The following is a 22,640-nucleotide window of genomic DNA, read 5'->3' as shown; positions in this document are numbered from 1 at the left end:
ACATGCTCCATTTGAGAACTGTGGCTCCTGTCATGAAAAGTTCTTTTCATGGCACTCGCAGTGCGGGCGGTCAGGCTCTCCTGGAAGGGCCTTGAATTTTTTATTATTATGATTTTCCAGTTCAAGTACATCTGTCAGCAAGGAGACAATGATAAGCACATGCATTGTGCTCCTTTATTTGTCCATCATGAGAAACTCTTGCTTCGTAAGCCCCCTGATCTCAAAAAGAGAAAAGGGCTGGCTCTTATGCTTGCTTCACATTCTCTGTGCTTGCTTTTAGAAAAGGACCACAATGGGGACAGACTTTTTAGTAGGGCCTGTAGCGATAGGACAAGGGGTAATGGTTTTAAACTATAAGAGGGTGGATTCAGACTAGATATAAAGAAGAAATTTTTTACGATGAGGGTGGTGAAACACTGGAGCAAGTTGCCCAGAGAGGTGGTCGATGCCCCATCCCCAGAAACATCAAGGTCAGGCTGGACGGGGCTCTGAGCAACCTGATCTGGTTGAAGATGTCCTTGCTCATGGCAGGGAAAAGAGAATACAGTGCAGAGGGGTTAAAAATTGCTTTTAACATTAGTCTATATTTATTGTGTGCCATCTGATAGCTCCTACTTTATGAAGTATACTTACTCCCCACTCTGCAACGTCAGAGTCCAGTAAGCCCTCTCTAGGTAGGCAGATGCAAGCATGACTGGCCATACTGGCCAGAAAGGCAGCAACTTCTTGTTTACTGTCCTGAAAGGAGCCACAAAAGAGCCCTGTGCAACATCCCTGCTGTATTTGCACCACAACTGTCACCCTGGGTATGGAGGTTTAGGCATGGATTTTCCAGAGGGCCAACAGGCTTTGAAATTCAGCAGGATCTAGATGCTCAGGTAGAGAAATGCCAGCTTGCCATACTTCAAGGGGAAAAAAAGCCCTAGAAAAGGGACTGGACAACTGCTCCCATTGGTTTTATGACTTTGGACAGGACAAATTCTTTCCCGCACCCTGTATGACAGGCCACATTCAACAGCAACTGGAGCCTATTGAATTTTCGCATTTCTTTTTATAAGATGCTCTTAAATTGTCCTCACTGTGCTGCTAACTGCAGTTTACACCAAGTATTTGAGGGACAGACTGCTTATGCACTTTAAGCCTCTCCACTGCAGATTCTGGCAGCTATCAGGGAGATATCCAGTATCAAAATTTCTTCTGAAATGCTGAGCAACACTCTGAAAAGCAATAGATGAAGATTCCCAAGTCTCTTTCTCTCTGTAAAGTCTAGGAAGTCAAAATGAACACTGTGGATATCCAAGGAATTTGTCAAAATAAACAGTACAGAAAGTGCCTGTGAAAATCAGTTTTCTAATGGACGATCCTCTTATTCATCGTTTGAATGTGTAAGGAAAACGTGGTTAAGAGGGAGATGACACACCATCCAGAACATCTGCTAACATCTCACAGCAAAGAATTAGCAAATCTTTAAGCAACTTCAGTTGCTATAGAAACTATTTCTCTAACACCAGTCTTATTATTTATTTGTATCACTGAGGAAGTAACATTACTGATTTGCTTAATAAAATCAATGATCTCAGCCAGCATTAATGTATGTGTGACCAGCTCTCCAAAGAGCATAAGGGTAGGTGGGTGGGTTTCCCTGACTACAGACTCAAACTTGCAAACGTATTAACCTGAACATTTTTTTTTCTCTTTTGAGCACAAAATTCTTTCCTCACTTCACATTCGTGGTCTGCAGCATGAGAGAGTGCACAGTTACTTCTATTTATTTTTGTCTTTGATAATTTCTTATTAAGCAGAGCACAAGGAAAGTATGGTGGCCCATAAACACTTCATTTCTCTTCCTGTCCCTCAGTATGACAGGACAGTGCTGGAATGCAAACTCTTTTCACTAAGCTATCTTTTTGAAGATTGTTTTCTTTTTCTCTGCAATATGTCTACTGAGCTTTTTAAAGTATAAACCACATTTCTGAGCCTATGTGAGGCTTTGCGTAATGTGAGAACTGAAGTTTTCATTAATGAAGACCACAAATTGGTCATGGCAAGACCCTAAGACCGGATGCTTTAAATGAAAGAACCAAATATTTCAGACTTACAGTTAAGGATGGGAATCTTGGGATGATGATCCTACTCCTCAAGGACTACCTACTTTACTGGGGTTTTGAGAGGACTTTAAAGAACTTGAGCTGCTCAAAGTCACTGAAATTAAACACAAATTAGGCAGCTGACTTACTGAGCTATCTTAGAAATCCACCAGTTAATGCTTACTGCTCTTTCCTAATGGTACTTTGGTGGCTGTGTGCAATGCTCCATCTTAGGATGACCTGAGCAGCGTAAGGATAAACTTAGCAAGGAGTATGAACAAAACAGCAGCTGGGGCCATTTGCAGTAACATCCTTGTGAGTATCAACATGATTAGTCAGTTCTACTGTCCTTTCCTCCACAGCACAGTAACTCAAGATTTGTATAACCTGTTTCATCCCAAAGGAATTCAGAATGCTCTACAAAGAGTGTTTGGGTAGCGTCCAAAAGTAGAACGTAGCCAACCTGGGACTTGAGCACAGAAGTGCTTTAATATGCAGCAATGCTAAAAAAAACCCAGCTCGGGAGAGATGGTGGAGAATACTTGTTACTGCAAAGGGAAAGGGTGGCTTGAGAGCTGCTACTTGTACTGAAATTCAGCCAACAAAATGCGGCACAGAATGGAATTTCTTCCACTACCTTTACATACCAAAAGGCTGGCTGTGTAACACCCAGCTAGACAAGCTGCGCTCTCAGACAACACAGAGAAAGAGGCACGTCCAATAGCAACTTCTTTGAACTAGTCTAAGTAGAAAATGGAAGTAGATAACATCTCATGAGATGCCTCTTTCTCCACAGTCTCTGTGAAGACAGACTAAGATGACCAACTTATATTTAGATGTCTAACTTTAGACACCTAAATTAGAAGAGATAATCTAATGTTATCTAATTATCACAGCTGGTTAGGAAGATCTTAAATATATGTCATGCACCCTAGGTCACCGGCTTATCACCCTTTCAACTGCAATGCTTTGTTGTCCTTCAAAGCCTGTAATTTCTTTGTTGATCTTCTCTATAGAAATTGCCCTGCTCTGTCCCTTTTGTATGGTAGCCAAGTGCTCCCCTATCAGGGTACATGGAAATACTTGAGGATGGAATGAACTATACGGGCCAGTCTCCCCCCATCATAACATTTTTTAAATGAAAACTGGATTTTGACAAAACTGATTTTGCAAAATTGTTGTGCTTCATTGGAAACACTGTAGTTCCCATGAAGAAACCAAACTTAATGATTTCTTTTTGAAAGAATCATTTTAGTGAGGTATGCTTTTGTCTAACCAGCTAAGAAATTTTGCTCTGTTTAACTTACGACATCCGACATGAATGCAGTCCCAGTTAGTACAGACATGCTTGCTGTCTATAGGTGCAGAATGTCTCTTTTTAGAAAAAATGATTGTAAAGTGAGTATTTGAACAAGGATTTCTGAAGTCAGCCTGCCTCGCTTGTTGCCAGTTCTCATAGATTCTTCCATGCTTCTCCCGATCCATGTGACTCATCTAACTTTCAGCTCCAAGCCTGAAGGAGAGTTTGAAGCCAAGAGCCAAGAGCAGCAGGTCACATCAGGACTGAATGTTTTCCAGTCCAGGAAAGGCACAGCCAGCTAAGGTTGGCTCCCTGCAGTAATCTCATCCTGATATTGTCAATGACATCTTCCCTAGAACACTCTATCATCTCGGCATGTGGGACATTAGTAGTTAAACACCCAGGATCTAACTGCCTTTATCTAAAAGGAAAGCTCAGATGTAGACTATCAGGATTTCAGGTCGACAAGGTACATTGAAACAGAGCAAGTGCCGATCTCCAGTTTGGTTTCTTCCATTCCCCAGTTCTTCCCCCCCTTTCAAAAACGGAAGGTTTTGGGTTTTGACCCAAAAAATGGAGCTTTCCCCTTAGCATAAGTAATTCTTATATTTGCAGGCTGTGGAAAAGGATATTTGGACAGTTCATTTCTGTATCTCTCTGACAGAGGTGGTTTTGAAAGAATTCAGATATGCTGGATAGAAAGGGAGGGGCTAAAACAACAAAGTCTTTTATGGTCACTAAATATTATCCAGGGTAATGTCTTAACACCCACCCCTCAACCACTACAACAGATTCACACTTTTCAGCAAAAATGATACCTTTTGGAGTTACAAGCCAAACTCTGCTGTACTGGTTTATTGTATGGCAGGTTAATGTCAGGTGCAAACTCTGATATCCTTTGCTGAAGGCTCTGTGTGTTTTCTTCAGATAAAACATTGAATTTAATTTCTCTCTAAAAACAGTTCCTCTCTTCTGTCTTGTAACTGGTGACACTACAATAGTCATTATTTAATACCATCACCATGTCTCCTGGTTCACTGTTGGCTGCCAGACCACCATCTGGGGACCCTGTTCTCTACCATCTCTGGAATTAATTTAGCCATTTTATAGAGTTGGAAACAAAAAGATGTACTTTGTCAGTTCTTCCTCATCAAAAAAATCACTAGTCTTTCATGGTAAAGACTATATTGCTGTCTCATTAGTTTGCATATTTTGGGGTTTTGTGCCACAAATAATTATGACCCAAATTATGGCTTTCTCTCCCATACCTTGCAAAAACCTTCCTGTAAAAATGGCCTTACTGGGAAATGCTTTATAGAATGGTCCCATACACTCATTTTTGTCTGATCTCCAGACCTTGCATAGCAAATTCTGCACAAACAGGATTTTTAATGAAATAATATGCTATTGATCAAAATAATAGTATAAGACTGTCACCCTAATGAAGGGTGCCTCTAGAAGATAAACACATACAATATTACAAGTCTGTTGTAAAGATTACCACCCAAAAGTATTTATTAAGAAATTATTCCATTTCCTGGAAAACAAACAAGTGTAGGATTCACGCTCTGTTTATCACTGTACTGTTGTTCCAGCACTGTTACTATCAAACTAGAGCTACGCTAAATCTCTGGGCTGTGCTAACAGGAAAGATGCTGTTCTTAGAGTCTGTATCCCCTATAGAGGATGATGCACATCTCTCTTGGATGAGCATGAAGTGTGGAACAAAGGAGCGTAAATCCCAGAAGAGGGAGGCAGATGTTTTCCTGATGACATTGCTTTTAGCTTCGTTATTTAGGAGACTTCTCAATTGCCTGAACAATCTCATTATGCAACTTGGTTCTTTCATCCTCATTTGTATGTACCTCTTTGAGTTCATCCAGCCTCATTAGGAGCCACGAGGTCAGAGAGGAAAAAATTCATGAGGCAGCAGTTACCATTTGAGAAGCATCTGACCAAAACTGCACAAGTCAGAACTTCAAGGGTGGCCTGAGGACCTGTGCAGTGCCTTTGCTGATCAGTATCAAAAGGGCATTTTTTTTCACCATGAGCAGGGAGTATAAAAAACTCCTACATGCATGCAAAAAATTGTATTTGCAAGAAGGTCCAGTTCCTTTATGGAAAGAATCACAAGAAGGAGGTTCCAATCCTTGTCTGAATTGACAATTTGTAGCACTGCTTTCAGTCATTCATGATATAAGAATCTGCTTTGATGCACTGCAACTCCTACTCATAGTCTTAGATAAAACCACGCAGAGAACCACCAAATTGTCCTTGCCCCTGTCCTTGAGTTCTTCTTACTGCTGCTTGATACACTGGCAAGCAAAGTTCTGATTTCCAAGAAAAATGAAATTTTCCTTAAAGGAGCCCGTCATCAGAAAAAAATGACGCTTGGCAAATAATCAGCATTTAGGATTGGAAAAACAAAGTCCATTCTAGGAAGCTAAACAACACTAGCACCTGCGTCTGGCCAGTGACCCAAGGCCATTGTTACTGTTAAATTGTTAGCGTGATCCTTGGCAGGCTTCTGGTCAGACCAGCAGTACTCTGCCATACAATTCCTGGCCACAGTTTAAGGGTCAGTTTGGTCAGGCACCTCCTCAAGAGGCCAGCTGAGAGCTGCCCTGAGGAGAAGGACTTGGGGATACTGGTGGATGAAAAACTGAATATGAGCTGGCAACGTGCACTCGCAGCCCAGAAAGCCAACTGTAACCTGGGCTGCAGGTCGAGGGAGGGGATTCTGCCCCTGTACTCTGCTCTGATGAGACCCTCACCTGGAGTACTGCGTTCAGCTCTGGGGCACCCAAATTAAGAAGGACATGGACCTACATGAGCAGGTCCAGAGCAGGGCCATGAAGATGATCAGGGGGCTGGAGCACCTCTCCTATGGGGACAGGCTGAGAGAGTTAGGATTGTTCAGCCTGGAGAAGAGAAGGCTCCAGGGAGACCTTATAGCAGCCTGCCAGTACCTAAAGGGGGCTACAGGAAAGATGGGGACGGACTCTTTATCAGGGAGTGTAGTGACAGGATGAGGGGTAATGGCTTTAAACTGTAGATTTAGATGTGATATTAGGAAGAAATTCTTTACTGTGCGGGTGGTGAGGCACTGGAACAGGTTGCCCAGAGAAGTTGTGGCTGCCCCATCCCTGGCAGTGTTCAAGGCCAGGTTGGATGGGGCTTTGAGCAACCTGCTCTAGTGGAAGGTGTCCCTGCCCATGGCACGGGGGTTGAACTAGATGATCTTTAAGGTCCCTTCCAACCCAAACTATTCTGTGATTTTACGATTCAGAGAGAGAAAAGGCAAGTCGTTCCCATAGTCTTTGCAAACTGAGTTTTCACAAACAAGAGTGGAAGAAAACTAGGCTGTTGTCTCATCTGACACCAAGGTTGACTCAAGGCACAGAACAAGATACGTTTTCATCTACATTAGAAATAGAGACAGCACCAGCAATCTTAAATAAGCAAACACTGGTGCCAAGCTAAGAAGAGGGTTAGATGGAAAAAAGTACCTTTGTTCACCCCATGCTATTGGAGATCCAGTTCCTTCCCACCTCTGAGTCTGCTGATAGCCCAGGTGGCAGCTCTGGTGTGGTTGTTGGGCTCTTTGCAATGGGCAGGGTTACAAAAAAGCATAAGCATGTCCTAGAAGACCAAGGCTTTTGTATTGCCATTCATGTCTCAGAAATCTCACGTTGGGATTGCAGTGCTTGCATGTTTGTATATGTTTGTGGCCAAGAAGAGGAAACCCAGACAGGTAAAGAGATAACAGCAAGACAAGTTTACTACTTGGAGGCATGGGGCCAGGCAAGTGCACCGTTGTTTACAGGGAGAGCTTACAACATTTGTGTGCTTACAGGCTGCAGACAGACGTTACACTTAACATCAGAAAAAGCCTTTAATTCCAGAGAGCTAAGAGGAAGGCAAGTTTTCCCTTTAAAAACCGACAATGAAAACTAAAATTTTGATAAATTAAAGTAAAAGTTGACATTCTGGTTCTGAATTCACTGAAAAAAACCTTCAAACCCTCACTCAGCACTGTGATGTGATTTAATAGCACTATTTATATCACTCATTAAATAGTTCTAACAGTGTAAAAAGGAGAGATGAAGAGATAAGTTAGAAAACAGGATCATATCTTACTTCATTTTGAAATAGAAATGTAATAAGTAAGGTTCATTGATTGCCAGGTTAATCATAGCGCGTTGAAAGTTGGACCCAAGGATCCACATTAGAAGTCATGACTGTTACAGCAGATGTAGCTGTTATGATGGTTGTCATGACTGAGACAAAAATGCAACTGCTTTTATGCTAGAATATGTGTTTAGAGCCAACGGGTGGTAGTTTTGCAAAAACTTGTAGCCTTTTGTATTGTAGCCAATACAAAATCTAGAACTCTGGGTCCTGGGTTTAGAAATCCTATGCCAGGGAGCTGCATCATGAACCCAACAGGACCCACTCCCTGCCTCGCCATCACCTTAGGCTGCAGACTCTTTCTAACGCTGAGTAGGAGTCTCACTAGGTTTCTGCCAACATAAATACAGCCACCATGCTCTGAGGCATACAGCCTGCTGTGGATTCACTGAGTGCTAAGTCAATGAAAGTGACCTTTGAAGCAAAAAGATAGCAGGAAATCCCTGAATCTTGCATGACTGAAAGCTGGGGGGTATGCCAAGAATTGCATGCTGGCTGTTCTCAGTCATATGCCAGTGCATCTACTATGAGCTACTGTTAGAGACAGAATACGGGGCAAGATCACACCAAGATCAATCACAAAGTTCTTGGAAAAGATCCTGAAAAATCATAGTCAACCTTCATTATAGTCCTTACAGCAGAAAAAAAAATCCCAACTCTTTGCGCACATATCTCATGATTTCCTAAAACCAGCAGTAATGGCTGCTATGGCCATTCCTGTGTTTTTATGCAAAATGACATCATCCTCCCTGCAGTGTGTCTGAGGAAAGACTGCAGCTGGAGGTACAAGGCTTCTTAAGAGCATGGCATAAGCAGGAGATGCAACTATATTAGTGCTGACCCACAGATGTAGCCTTGAGCTACCCTCTGATAGACAACAAGGAATGGAGCCACACCACCTGCCATCCGCACGAACTGATCTTCTCCAGCTACATCTTTCTACACCAGCTGTGGTTTAGGTGGAAAGTACAGACAGAAAGCCTATGGCAGAGGGCTTTTCAACATCCGTAACCGCGTTATCCCAAAGGATTTGAAGGCAAGGTAATAAAAGTCCATTACCACAGTGATCCTGTAGCAGCACATCTGGAGCTCAATCATTCCTCAGTAGCAGAAAATCAAGCTAATAAAACCTAAATATTGTTCTTCAGATATCACCCAGTGGCTAAAAGCAGATCACAGGAGCTGGCTGATAAGCTCATCCCACATCAAGCCGGGATAACGGGCAGCCGGGTGGCTCTTCCCATTACCATCACTTTTCCCTTCTGGATGGTGTCAGAGTCCCTCTGGCCATGGTAACTGGGGTAGACAGGCAAGGAGAATATCCACCTTGTATTCCCATGAAGGCTGGCGTCAGTCTATACCATCAGCCCTGCCAGGGCACTGGTGATGCTGTGCAGGTCTCCTAACAGACACGTAGATGCTGAGGAGGGACTTTGGGTGTTAGCAGTATTATGCCAGGGCTTTGTGGAGGCCAGTGGTGCCTAGAGACTTAAGTCTGGTCTTTCATGTTCAATTAGCCAAGTTAACTACAGCATCTGAAGAAATAATATGAGGGCATCTGTACTGGTGATTTTGTTTCCAAAAGGTGCTGGCGAATTTGTGATCCACGGCCCTGGAGAACTGCTGGAACAGAGGCAGCTTGTTTTCAAACAGGCTCTGCTTGTTGGAGAGCACATGGGACCTGACTTGCTATGTTTGTGGGTAAAAGTACTGGGAAGGGATTAGGCAAAGAGGAAAAACAAACTCAGCAGAGCTAATTTCCTTCTTTTCCCATTTTGAGAAACTGAGTGCTTGATCTCTTGATATCTTCTGTGCTCTGCCATATGGCACAGGCTGATAGAAAGCTTCTGTTACCCTGGTCACCCTGTTAATAAGCACTGATGGGAAAGGAAAGGGGAGTGAAGTTATGACAGCTTAATGAGGCTTCTGCGACACGGTTACTGTAGCTGCTGGGCCGAAGCCCTTCAGAGCCCAGAGAACATGCCCCAGCACAACGCATCTCCCATGTAGTTTTGATTTCAACCTTAATTTGTTCATACAGGCAAGCCCCAGAAATTCTGCGGGTTAGTGCATTTATGATCCTTGGACACTCTGGGTAAATGTTTATTCCAGCCTACAAAAATGTACCAGTTCAAGAATAAGACTGACTTGCCCTTTGCCGTGGTAACCGAGGAGAGGGAGAACTGAAGCAGTGTATTTTCCCATACAAAGCATATTACTCATTGTGAGAAAACAGCAATTTGTCAGCCTGCTTCATTCAGTCATAGGCTAGGCTCAACAGGCCAAATTCTGCATGTAGTTGCCTCCCAAGAGGAGCAAAATGCATAGCTTGGAGCTCTTTTTAACAAGAGCTCAGTCATTTCATGTGTTTTAGGTGAAAGAGTAATGAATGGAGGTTTAGGCAGCAGGAAAATGCAGAAATTTATCCAGCTGTTTCAGAAAGGGCTTTTCTTTCTAAAATTGCCCAGAAGTCACACTTTATTTCAGAATACTGTAAGTGCTAACTCCGAAGCCTCTGACACACTCCTTGTTTCATTACTAGGTGGCTATTATGAGACCAGAAGCCCTTTCTGCCGACTGTAGGGGTCTCCAGCTATAGAAATTTCACATCTGTTTGATATTATTATTCCATTAGAAGAGTAAATCTTCACTCCCCTGGCTTTCTTGTGGGCTCTGACACATTCCACTTTGGTGACAAATGTCCCTTGAGCCAGCAGTGATTTGACAGGGTGGGAGGTACTCCTGCAGAAGAACTGACAAATGGTTTCCATGAGAAGCTGAAGTACCCTCAGGAAGCAGACAGAATTTCTGCATGAACATCAAGCTGAAAAGGAAACCCCCAAATTGCAAGAGACTTGTGGCAACCCAAAAGGTTCCTCCCCAAATAACTGAATTTGCATGGGACATTATAGACTTGCATAAGAAACCACAGCAGACTGAAGATCGCAGCAGTTCCTACTCACAGGTTTCCTCACACATGGAAGCAGGCTACAATAATACAGCATTTTCTTGACCTTCTGAACAGTTTCTGCTTCCTTTCGTAACAGAAGCAAGAGCTCCTACTGGGTTGCATCCAGTCATTCCAGTGGAAATTTGAGACCAAATGAATCTGTTTCATATAAGTTTGCCAAACCCAGGCTGATAGCAGGATTATTCACCAGCCCAGAGCTCACAGAGGATCACACTCCAACAATGCTTTAAAGCATGCTGGTGGTCAGGATGATAATATAGGGTAATGGCTCCTTTCACTCAAGGACCTCCATATACTTTACAGATGTGAATGGAGGAGTGCAAAGTGGAATTTCCCAGCCCCACTTTGCAGAGAACATCTTGGGGGCTTATTGCATTCAGGCAATTCATCTGGGGTAAGAGAAATAGAAAGGCTGAGACAGGGGCCCCAGGAACTTGATTCCCGGTACTTGGATGAAAGCATTAGACATGACATCACCTCCTCCCAAGATAAAAGTTCATTGTTTCATGGCTGAGTGTCTTCTCCCTGCAATGTGGAGATTAGCTCATGTAAACTAAACACAGGAAAATAACAGCGAATCCTTCCTTTCCAGCAGCAAGCACAGAAAAGGCAAATTGTTTTTCTGGCCCTGTCACTGACATCGCAGGAGTAGTAGGTGCAATGAGCTTTACATTTAACACCACAAGCATAAATCTCAGAGCCAAATTTATGATGGCTGAGACCATCATCTGGGTTCTCATTCTGTTGTTCCCATTCTATCATCAACACCAAGACTCCAATACCCCTGTGGTCTCCTGGCCAGAAGGAAGTGGGACAGTTTCCTTGAAGGATTAATTAGTGACTACAATCAAAACAAAAGAAAAACCCACAAATCAACCCTGACAGCTCTCAAATCTTTTCTACTTGTACAGCCTCTTGTGATTTCCTAGCTGTGTTTTACAAGCTTTCTAGCTTCCAAAAATGTCTTCCCCCTAGATAACCCACAAGTGTCTAACATAATACTACACTGTTATCAACTGACATTTCAGTCAAGCTTTCTTATCAAATATAAAGAAGGACAAACAAGAGCACAAACAGAAAATTCTCTTCTCTGCAGTCACCCTTAGGTATTTTTAATCCAACAGGCAAGGCAGTGTTATTGTGTTCATATTCACAGATATAGGGGCTATAGGACTGGCTGATAGCAAGTATCTTTACACAGTGAGTGGGCAATCACAGCTGGGTGGGTTGATGTACTGGCTGGCTGTCATACAGGATATGTCTACACCATGATGCTGAACAGCAAAGGAGAGACTCCTGTCCTAACAGCAGCATTGCATGTGCACGGAGTGCAGCACAACACTGCACAGAGCCACCGCATCAACAGATGCTGAAATTCTCCATGACGCACTCACCCCTCTCAAAACTCGGTTCATCAGCTGTGACTGAATGGTCCTCAGCATTTCAGCCCCTATTTCCTACATCCCTCCACCCACAGCCAGCTGGGCGGTCAGGCCGTACGTAAAGATATGCTCCTCAGTGGGCAGGTAGGTGTTGTCATTAGACACTGGACGTGATGCCTCCCACCTCAAGGCAGACAGGATGAACGGCGAGCTGATGACACACGTACCACCCACTCCCTTCCACTTATGCAGGAACACACACACACACAGAGCTGGCTGGAGACACAGAAAGAGGGATGATCAAACATTGCTCCTTCAGCTGTGAAGAAAAGACCCTACAACATACAGACAGGCAGCAGCCTATTAATCAGGCACAGACCGCAGCTCTCTTCCACTCCTTATCAATATCATCTGCTGCTTTAGGAAAGGCAGAAAAAGCTGCTTAGGAGCTTGGGGCTTTCCAAATATTATTATTTTTTTCCTTAACAGTTGTTCTCACTTTCCTTCTTATGGTAACCTCTCCAGATAGTCAAGGAGATTTTAATATATTTCTTTTTTTTAGAAAGAGGAACTCAATGCAGTGCAAGAGATGCACATAGAGCACTGAGGTTGTGTTTCTGCTCTTCCCATATCAAACTCCCTGGTACATCAGAGACCTTCTATCCCAGCTAGTAAGTAAGAATAGAAATATGCACTTTGTCTGTCCCACCGTTAAAAAGACAATGCTTATAAACCTGGCCTTCTCACTTTGCACTTAAAGCCAGCAGGGAAGCTCCTATTTTTAACAAAGCGATAGACAGGCAGTCTGCAGACTCACATGGACATCAGCATTTAACATGCCATTTCCATTTAGATGATTTCCTTCACAATGGTGAAAGTAGAAACTTCCTTTACAAAATGTAAACAAACCAAAGTTTAGATTCTGCCTATGCTGAATGAGGCTCATAAATGCATGATGGAGGCCAGATACAGCCCACAGGGCATACGTTTGACACCTCTGGTCTATATGGACAGGAAATGGTTATAAATAGTCAGTCCCATTTCAGTTCTCTGAAGACAAATATTTTTGACACAGAGTGCTCAAGTACAAAGAGTCATTTGTAGACCACCCAGGAGACTTGCATTTAAATGACCTTTCTTTGCTTGGACGATCAATTATATTAACATTTATTTCATGAGTTGCAACATTTGTTCTTAAATGGAAGCAGCCCAGAGGAGCCATGTATATAATCCCACTTACTTGTTGGTAACTGCCTGCATAAACTCATCAATCAGTTCGTCGTACTGTTTCCCACGAACTCTCTTGTGTTTCAGTCCAATATAGAGTGGATCACTCAGAAGAGCCTAGGACACAAAGCAATTCTGTTGACATCTTCTCTTCCATGGATGGACAGAGATTTATGTCCCAGCCTACCCAAAAAGTTTGTCTGTTGTGGTCATATTAATTTTACTCACTATGCAGTGAAGGCCAGCTCACACAGCTCTTCCCGAGCAGAAAGTGTTTCATTAAGAAGCTACGGACTATATTTTTGTGTAAATAAAGTTGGAGGGATGTAATGCTTCTTGACTACTGTAGGAAATGGAGCTCTGCATCCCCAGAACAGCTCTACACAAGGCTCCCTGCCAAGGTGCCTCACTCCTAGTGAATAAAACTGACCTTGCGTTGGAGTGTTTACTGTTCATTCAGTTCTTAATTTTGCACTGAGGTTACCAGGAAAGCTGTTGACCATTGCTTTGAGCAATGAAGATCGCCTGAAGTAGCTTGAAATGACGTGTCATATAGGCTTTTAGGTGACAGCCCAGAGTTGACCAGAACTAGCGATGAGATGCCAAAATGTTCCCAAACCCTGCACCTACCTAGCATTCACCTCAGTTATCTGCAGGTGTCAAGGCAAGGTATTTTCATACAACAGATTAGTTTATTTTTTGGCTCCTCTAGGAATATAAAAACAGGCCATTCCTCCAACCAATCCAGCAGGTGTTAAGTCAAGACCCCTAAGCCACCTAAAAAGGACTAAGTCAGCATGGAAATAGCATATATTTTAGGAAAAATTACAGGACAAACAGTGGCAGGAGACAGGTGGGCCAACACCTCTGTGAGTCACTGCAAAGCAGCTCTACTTCCCTTCCAGCTTCAGGAACTGAATCATCCACACGAGAAGGGGACAAGCCATCTCAAACCTATTGTCCTGCAGCCATAGGGGCCCTAAATATTGGCAGGCATGCTAAAATTAGATCTGTTTTTACAGCCACAGCTGTTTTCCCTTAGAAGGAAAGATGAAAGAGGTTTTCCTCTAAGTTTGATACATTAACTCTTCAGGGCCATGAAACAGAAAGCAGACCCATTTGCGTTACTTCACTGATTGCTCCTTTAGCACCATGGCTCTGGGGCTGGTTCATGGAGTATAAAATTCTCCCATAGGCAAGCTGAGAAATGCCAAGCTCTGAAAAAAGACTAATTTGCTGAAAGAATATACAAAATATTATGGACTGTCAGAAAGAGAAGCTGGGAGTTGATGCTAAAAATATAGTATGACTGCTGTATTTACTCCACTCTACCTGAGGTGCCTGTGTTAGCAACACAGTGCCCTTAGGCTCACCATATATTAACAGGCAGAGATGAACTGGATGAACGCCTACAGGGGGTGTCTTTCTGCATTGATAAGAGTTTAGTCGTGGGGCAGGATGCTTGTATGACGTGCTTAGGATTGGGTTAAGCTGGGTTTATGCACATGAGAAAGCCATTAAATAAATAAAAAAATTATTGATATTGTAAAGAAATATATTGTTTATATGGCTGGAAAACAGGAAGTTCTACATCTTAATCCCAGCTGTGGAAACAAGCTTCACAGAGTTGCTCCTGGACACATATGCTACACTTGATCTTGGGCAGAACAAAAGTCCCCAAGACTGACTCTGGGAGTCCCTTTCTCTGACACCATCTGACCCTTGGAGATGCCCAAAAATCACTGGTGCCACTTTGGATTTTAGAGTCCCCCTGGATGCTCAGATAGAAAGAGCAGCTTCCCATGGGAAGGGAAGCACTTAGACGCAGGTCCCTCTGGAGGGGGAGCTCCAGCTGGGGGCTCGAAGCATGCTGACACTTGGTGGTGTGCAGACCAGCATGGAGGAGAAGGAAGAGATGAAGGAGCCAAAGTCAACTACAATGCTCTGTTGACTGGAAACTCCACAAAGTGAGAGACTGAAACTTAATTCCTGCTTTAGCCTCAGAGGGCCTGAAGTCAGAGATCCCACTTTTCAGGAAAGACTGCGGATCAGGCTGAGATGAGCACACCCTGTATTCCACAAGTCCATGACAGGCCACTATGCTAAAGGGATAAAATAATCCTGGAACTAGAGACCAAACAGTTAATTGAGAATCTCATCCCAGATGTCATCTGTGGCCACTGATTTTGTTTTCTTTCATTCTTTTCCAAGTGTCCAGTGTGAGACACTTGGGTCTGGAGCGAAAGAGCTGCAGAAAATCTAGCCTTCCAGTGAGCGTAGGCATGTCTGAAAGCATCGGCACTCGTTTGTCTTCATACACAAACTCAAAGCTCTTATACCCCAGATTTGTTATTTCTCTCAAGAAACATGTGTTTGGTTTACTTGGGGTCAAGTGAGGCACAAGTACATTTTACAAAAATGGACAAACCCAGGCCCTCACAGATAACTATAGGATATTCATTTTAAAAAAGACATCCTCACAGATGTCCATTCTGGCATTGCTAAAATGTTGCACTTCGGCCTTTCTGAGCCAGAGTCATAAGGCAAAAATCTGCAAACAGATGCAGTCCTCTTGTCTGGTTATCATGTGCAGTAAAGTGTGCAATCTGACAAAACACTGGAATTAATCATTCCCAAAACACCCACCAGGGATTCTCCATTTTCTGGAATACAGTCACCTCCACGCAGACACGAGTATCTGCCTGTTTTCTCACAATTACCAGAGGAAGAATAAATCTAGGACTTCCTGTACAAAATCTTTCAACTCACCTTGTCATCCTGCAAGTTCGAGCTGACCCTTCAGCTCCAACTGGCAACACTCTGAGTCTTCTCACCAGGGGACCATGAGGCTATTTAGTGTTTATTTTAATGCCCCATAAGAACAACAGTTCCTTGAGCATCAAACAGGAATGAAACCTGCCTACATCCCTGCAGTGCTGGTCTAGCCATCGTCTCATCTTGGATGTCTCTGGCTTTCCCTCCACATTTAGGGAACTGGCTCAGATAAGCATTAATCTCAATCCCTTCTCCCCTCTGACAGATTTATGAAAAAAGGAGGTCTTACCTCGTTGTCTGTGCCAACATCCAGCAGGACAGGGAGACACTGTTGCGGGTGAACTCCACCACAAGCTGTGTACAAAGCAAGCTTCCCCACTGGGATACCCATGCCATAACTTCCTAGATCTCCTAAACCGAGAATCCTCTCCCCATCCGTCACCACGATAGCCTAGGAGGATCAAAAGAGACTGTTGTATGGTGTTGCCAAGGCAATAGAAGCAAAAGCAGCTCCACTGCCTTCACACCGATGCCATTTTGCAGTTGCATTGTGCAATGGGTATTTGCTCCTTCTACATGATCCCATGTTCATTAGCTGTTAGTGATAAAGGGCTCTTCATTTTTTGTAGTGGAGATAGTGTGGCTGATGGGTAGCTGCTTGCAGCATGGGAGAGGAGCAGCTCTGCTTGCCAACACTTCAATTCACTTGTAGAAGAGCCCAACCACCACAGCTCTTTGTGCATCCTCAGCTGTATAACCAGAAGCTGCGCAGAAGAGATCTGGCCTTGATTTTTCCTTTCTTTTTTTCTGGAAAAAGAGCTCTGTACAAAAGTGTTCATGCTTATGAACTGCATCTGTGGAAGTAACAAGCTTGTGTCTTCACACTGTTGTAGAGTAGCTGTGGAGTAGCCAACTTCAGATAATCAAAACAAAACTCATTGTAACTGGGTCCCGTTGCTTGTGGTCGCCTGACTGCAAGGCAGGTAGACAGAAGCCATCAGCATGGGCAGCAGCATGGACTGCAGAGAGGCTCCCACTCTATGTGTTTAATATTAGACCTTTTTTCCCACCCAGCTGGGAGTTAAACAGTTGCCATTTAACTCTTTGTGCAATTGGCCTTTTGCATTTCGGCAATACTGTAATAAGCCAACTCATCAAAATCTCTCATCCATATTTTTCTGTTTTTTTCATTACTGTATTATTTCTTTGTGACAAGAAGGGAAATAAAAGCCTCCTTAATGATGTCCAAATTAGAAGCCTAAAGCTGAGCTGTTCAACCTGCACTGTACATCACTGAGACCTCAGGAGGCAAATGACCAAGCAGATCTGACTAAACTTCCCCATTTTTAGGTTAGTTTTGTCCCCAGGGTCCGGCATCCTTTGGGGCAGTTCTGAAATCCAGTAAGAACAGGAGTATACTGGTGTCCAGTCCCACTGTGGGAGACAAGTTGTAAACACGATAACAAACGTCAACTTTCAACACTGTCCCAGCACTTCAGAGAACAGAGTGCTCACACCAAATACTTTATCAGACTGTGGGGGACTCAAGTGCACAGTCTAGCTTGGATTTCAAAGAAGGTGACTGCAGAGAAGTTCTTTATTTGCTGATCTGCAAAGTTAAGGCTAAACTTAGGACATACACATGCATGTGCTTTAGTGAGAAATAAGAGAATGGGGGATTAGAAGCTATCTCAATAGATGTACTTCCTTGGGGAGGGGGTGGGTAATAAAGATACATTGGTTTACTACTGTGATGGAGAAGCATCTCTTTGTTTAGGAATGGAATAGACCTCTTGCTGCACTTTCCTATTTCAGGAAGAATCATACTCATCTGTTTCAGTGTCCTTTCCCTGCATATTTCAGATGATTAAAGGGAAAAACCATGGAAGGACTTAAATTTTTGTGCTGTAGCTTCACAATGAACAACCAAATGCTCTTATTCAGCATAAACTATATACACATCCCAAGGCTATTTTCTCCCTCAACATAAACCACTGTTTGTAACAGCAGAACAGAATTACATTACATTACATAGTTCAGGAATAAGCCTGAGGAGAAACTACAGATACAGAGGACTCATGCATCTATTCTGCTTTTTACATCTATTTTGCCCTCCAGCGTAATAGAGACTATTTTGAAATGGTCCTGCTATATGTAGAATACTTGGTTTTCTGCTGTTGCCAGTTCCTTGTCAGTAGGAGTTAGAATTCCTGAAAGAGAACCTTCAATGAAAAACCTAGTAAAACTAAAAGGACTACACACCTATCCTTAGGCTAGAGGTTGAACAAGCCCTGCCACCAGAAATTCACAATCATGGCAGTGATACACTTATCCGCCTCCATTTTCTAACATTTTCCTATTTGTTTTTCCTTCTGAGTCAATGTGAAGTGTTAGTGATGGGTAAGTCTCTTTTTGGGTGGGCTCCATCTGTTTCTGGGTGTGTGCTCACTTTACCACACCCAGATGCAATTGGGACTGAAAGGCAGTAATGGGAATAGGGAAAGCAGCAAGCATATGCACTGCTACAGGTTCATCCTGAAACTGATGCAAATTAAATGAAAAGGAGTCAAAATCCTAACTATGCAGAGAATCCCTTTTCTAAAAAAAGAATTCATTTCTAATGAACCAAAATATTGCTCTGAAGCACAGATCCCCTTTCATCCAAATAAATAAGTGTTCTCAGGCAAGTCTAAAAACTTCTCGATAGCACTTACGTACCCATCACAGTCTTAGATGGGCTGCACTCTGTAGGTACCAAAGCTCCCCAAGATAACACTGAAAAATACAGGAGAACAGAAAATACAGCACGGGAGACTACAGACTGGTGTCTGTATCAGAGAGAGGAAACTGGATTCACATTTGTTTGTGGCTCTTCAGATGTAAAAAACAATGAAAAAAAAAAGCACAAAGTTTTAGTGGGTACCTGATATACAAGCATATTAAAGTAATGTTGTTAGTTGCTCACGTTCATGTGATCAAAACTCAACAAACAGGCCGTTAATCTCTGGCTGAGCAGGACAGACCCTTCTAACCAAACCACTGGTTTAACAACTAGGAACCTGTTTTCTACTTCCAGCTGTGCTACAAATTTTCTTGATGACTAGTCAAGTCTTTGGCTAAAGGTTAGGTGTGCAGTTTAAGCCAATCATCTAACCAGTTTCTAAACTTCTTTGATAGCTGATGGGGAGAGACAGAAACCTCCAGAGTGCATCTCCTCCCTCCAGCAGCTGTTTTGGGAAGGGATGAAAGGGGTATTTCTCTTTGAAGATGCTCATCTCCCTCTTCATCGATCACTGCAGAAGTACTCACAAACTGAGATTAGACACCGAGTCTTCAGGCAGCTGATGTTAACTGAAATGACTCTGGACCACAGGCTGTATGTAGCTAGCCCAGTTTTGCAATGCCTAAGTAGGAGACATCTGGCCCAGCAGAGTGATCCAGAGCACTACGCTGGCCTCCAAGCTGCCAAGGCAACGCAGAGAGGTGAGTGCCACTGTTGGCATTCCCACTTCTCTCTATTGATTGCACGAAGATGTCAGCCTTTACAGGAGGAAACAACACTCTGCCTTGAATGCACCAACAGAAAATGCTAGATGGAAGGATGAGTCTGAACAGCCTGTATAGCAGCAATCCTGATGGGGATTCAAGATGCTGAGTGCACTTCTAGGGTGAGCATCCTATGGAGGGAGGGAGGGAGGGAGGGAGGGAAGGAAAGTAGGAAGGCCAGTCCGGTAGCTTGAAAGGCAGTAAGCTTGCCTAGGAATAGGAGATATGGTTTCTAGATTATCCTCATTTTGGGGTGGTTTGAACTCTGCCAGGATGACAGTCTACAACACCACTATCCTGCATGATTCTCTGCATTCCTTCTGCTCTAGTTGGGCTATCATACAGAAAAGAGTATAAGATTCAGGAACCAGAGAGACAATTAGCAAGGGGAATCACTGTGGAGGGGTATCGACATTTTATCCAATGTTTCTTCATGGCAGGATTCATTAGCAACCCTGGAAGAGACACAAAAACCCCACACTCCCATGTGAGTATGCTCAGAAACGGCTTCTTCCCACTCATTCTGCTTCCAGCACTCTGATTCTTTCAGGAGGGGTGAAGGTGGGGCACATCAGAGCTTGGCTGAGGCTTTGCTAAGCTAAGCAGAGCACCCTTCCAGCCCTTCCAGGCAGAGGATGCAGGCCTGCGAGCCAGATTTCCCATTTCCACAGTAAATGCTGTTGCCACGAAGCTCTAAGGAGCCACAAAGCAAAAGGTGGGGCAGCACCTCCAAGTATTTCTCCACTGTCTTTAATGGGACTTACTCTTGCTGGTGTTCAGTGTGGTCCAAGCCTTTTCAAAAAAACTGGGTCCCTCCAGGGACTTAGGTGCAGTGCACGTGCCTCCCTACTTATCTCAAAATCTCAAGTGTTCCAGTGCCTACTAGTTCAGGCATGGAGAAGTCTGCGTACAAACACACAAGGAACCCTGTGGTCCAAAACCACGATGCTGATGAAATTAGCTGCCTTTGTAGTCTGGCAAACCCAGAAAGCATATAGTCTGAATCTCTTCCATGGACCACTGCCCTTCCTATGGTCTGTTTTGGGTGCCAGAGGGGGCTGTTTCAGCAACGGTCTCTAATCTTTCTGTGCCAGTTTCCCCATCTGCAAAAACATCTCTATTAGCCATAAGGAGTTCTGCTCACAGTCCTGAGTCAGAAACAAACGGAAATACTGAGATCTTTGGACAGAGGAAGGACAAAATATCTAGTTTGCATCTGTTCTCCATGGTTCGAAAGACAAGGTTATAGGAATATGATTACTTTTTCTGGAAACATGATAAATTCCTTTTTTTTTTCCCCTTAGAAACGTAAAATGCTTGCAAGATTTTCTCAGCTGCCAAACCTTTCTTCCTGGAAGAAACAGCTAACTGATAGGGGACCAAAGCTCTGTCAACAGCCAGGGTAATTCCCAGGCACGTGTACTTTCCGTCTGATGGAAGGAGGTGACTGGCAAGACCTGTCTCAAGTGTTGACTTTTTTTCATGCCAGGGACTTGCCCAGCCCCAAGCTCTAGTGAAAAACACTTCACAAGATCACTTTTTGGGTGGGGTGTCATTAATATTTTCAGCTACTGTATATCAAACATTATTTGCTGAATTGCCAGTGTTCTGGATACTGCATGACTCACTGGAATTGGGAAGGAGACCTACAAGCAAGTCAGTTACAGAGATATCTTAAAGAGCTTTGGTACATCTAACAAATTGCAAGTTAGCCACACAATTCTTGAACACACATATCTTACTTCTTCACTAGGACACCTATTCTGTACAAATTTATTATATGCATTTTTTATTAACCAAGGTCCTGCTACTTTGATAAAGCTGTTCTTGACCACATACACACATGACAGAGTCTCTGAAGCCCAACCTGGACTGGAAAATGAAGTTAAACTGAAGTCTAGCCTGGAAACCCTGAGGAAGGGAATAATTCTTCGCTTGTCCTTTTAAATAGGCAACTCTGTAAATAATGCCAAGCAGTTCCATTCAATAACCCATTTTGCACCCAACTCCCTGTAATTTCCCAGGTCACAGAAGACATGCCACATACCTTAATATTTTCTTCAGGCCAAGAGTTTAGCATTGTTGCAATATGGCCTTTGTCATGGATGGTGATAAACAACCCCCTAAGAAAGGAATAAAAAAGAAGAAAAATAAGCCTTGTAATAAAAATAACAACTCTAAGATAAAATAAAACAGGTGAAACCTGAAAATGCAGGGAAATGAGCTGCTAAGCACAAAACCAGGTGATTCACTGACATGGAAATGAGACCTCAAGGGACTGCTAATAACAAGTTAAATTCTCATTTCAAAACCCCAAGGCTCAAGACCCTTAATGGCAACTTCACTCAACAGCCACTGGTGTTGCACATTTCACCCTTGTGAAATGCCTTTGCTTTGGGGAGCAAACTCTGCCTTAGAGCAGAAGAGCTTTCTAGTTAAAATAATTCTGGTAAATGCAGGGGAGGATGATGGTTTTACCATAAGCCTTGTTACGTGTTCTTTCCCAGGGAGCTTATTGCTGGCCATTCAAACAGTGAAAGCACGATCCTTCCCACCCAATTGCCAGTGTCAATGATGTGGATGGCTATTGCAGAGCTAGACATTTTGGGTCTCCTCTCTAGTCAACAGAGCTCCAACTGGATCTGATTGGATCAATATTTGCCATGGCATTTGGTTTGACCAAGCCAAACCTGCCCTTGCAACACTGTTTTTTTTGTGAATATCTGACCCCGGTTTTTGACATTTGCATTCACCAAATGAAAACCACCCAAAATCATGAGAAGTGAAACAGAAAATTAAATGTTTGAATGAAACCTCAGTATGAAGTATTTACATGGACAATAGCATACCTGACTGCACTAAGGTTAATCACTTCTCAACACAAACGTCTTCAAGATTTAAACAAAAATGCCTTCTTTTTAATAAAATTAGGAAGTGAAAGACAGCATTCTTGAAACATGCTTTAGACTTGTGCTTATTTTTCTCCTCTTTGCTGTTATTACCAAAAATAGTATCCTTAGCAGGGATTCTTCCAATACCCAGGATAGTATTATTCCCATTGACTGATCTCTGCTCAGATATTTTGGGATTTTTTGAAGCTCCTTCTAGGCAGGGCTAACCCTAAAGAAGAAACCTCCTCCATACCTGTCTCAGGGGAAATT

General features: G+C 43.1%; 1 protein-coding gene across 1 annotated transcript in view; it reads right to left on the bottom strand.

Annotated features, from left to right (window-relative positions):
• Positions 1 to 22,640, bottom strand: part of ME3 (malic enzyme 3, NADP(+)-dependent, mitochondrial) — a 127,804-nt gene that overhangs the window by 18,818 nt on the left and 86,346 nt on the right. Inside the window, exons 4-6 of the mRNA XM_010578255.1 lie at positions 21,527 to 21,602; positions 16,223 to 16,384; positions 13,172 to 13,275 (exon numbers count right to left, since the gene is read on the bottom strand). Coding sequence (XP_010576557.1) covers positions 13,172 to 13,275; positions 16,223 to 16,384; positions 21,527 to 21,602 — 342 coding nt within the window. The remainder of the gene's footprint in view (positions 1 to 13,171; positions 13,276 to 16,222; positions 16,385 to 21,526; positions 21,603 to 22,640) is intronic.

Source organism: Haliaeetus leucocephalus, unplaced genomic scaffold (genome assembly GCF_000737465.1).
Source record: "Haliaeetus leucocephalus isolate CR32 unplaced genomic scaffold, Haliaeetus_leucocephalus-4.0 Scaffold616, whole genome shotgun sequence".
Lineage (NCBI taxonomy): Eukaryota > Metazoa > Chordata > Aves > Accipitriformes > Accipitridae > Haliaeetus > Haliaeetus leucocephalus.
Note: the sequence above shows the minus strand (reverse complement) of the source record. Positions and strands in the feature narration are given on the sequence as shown.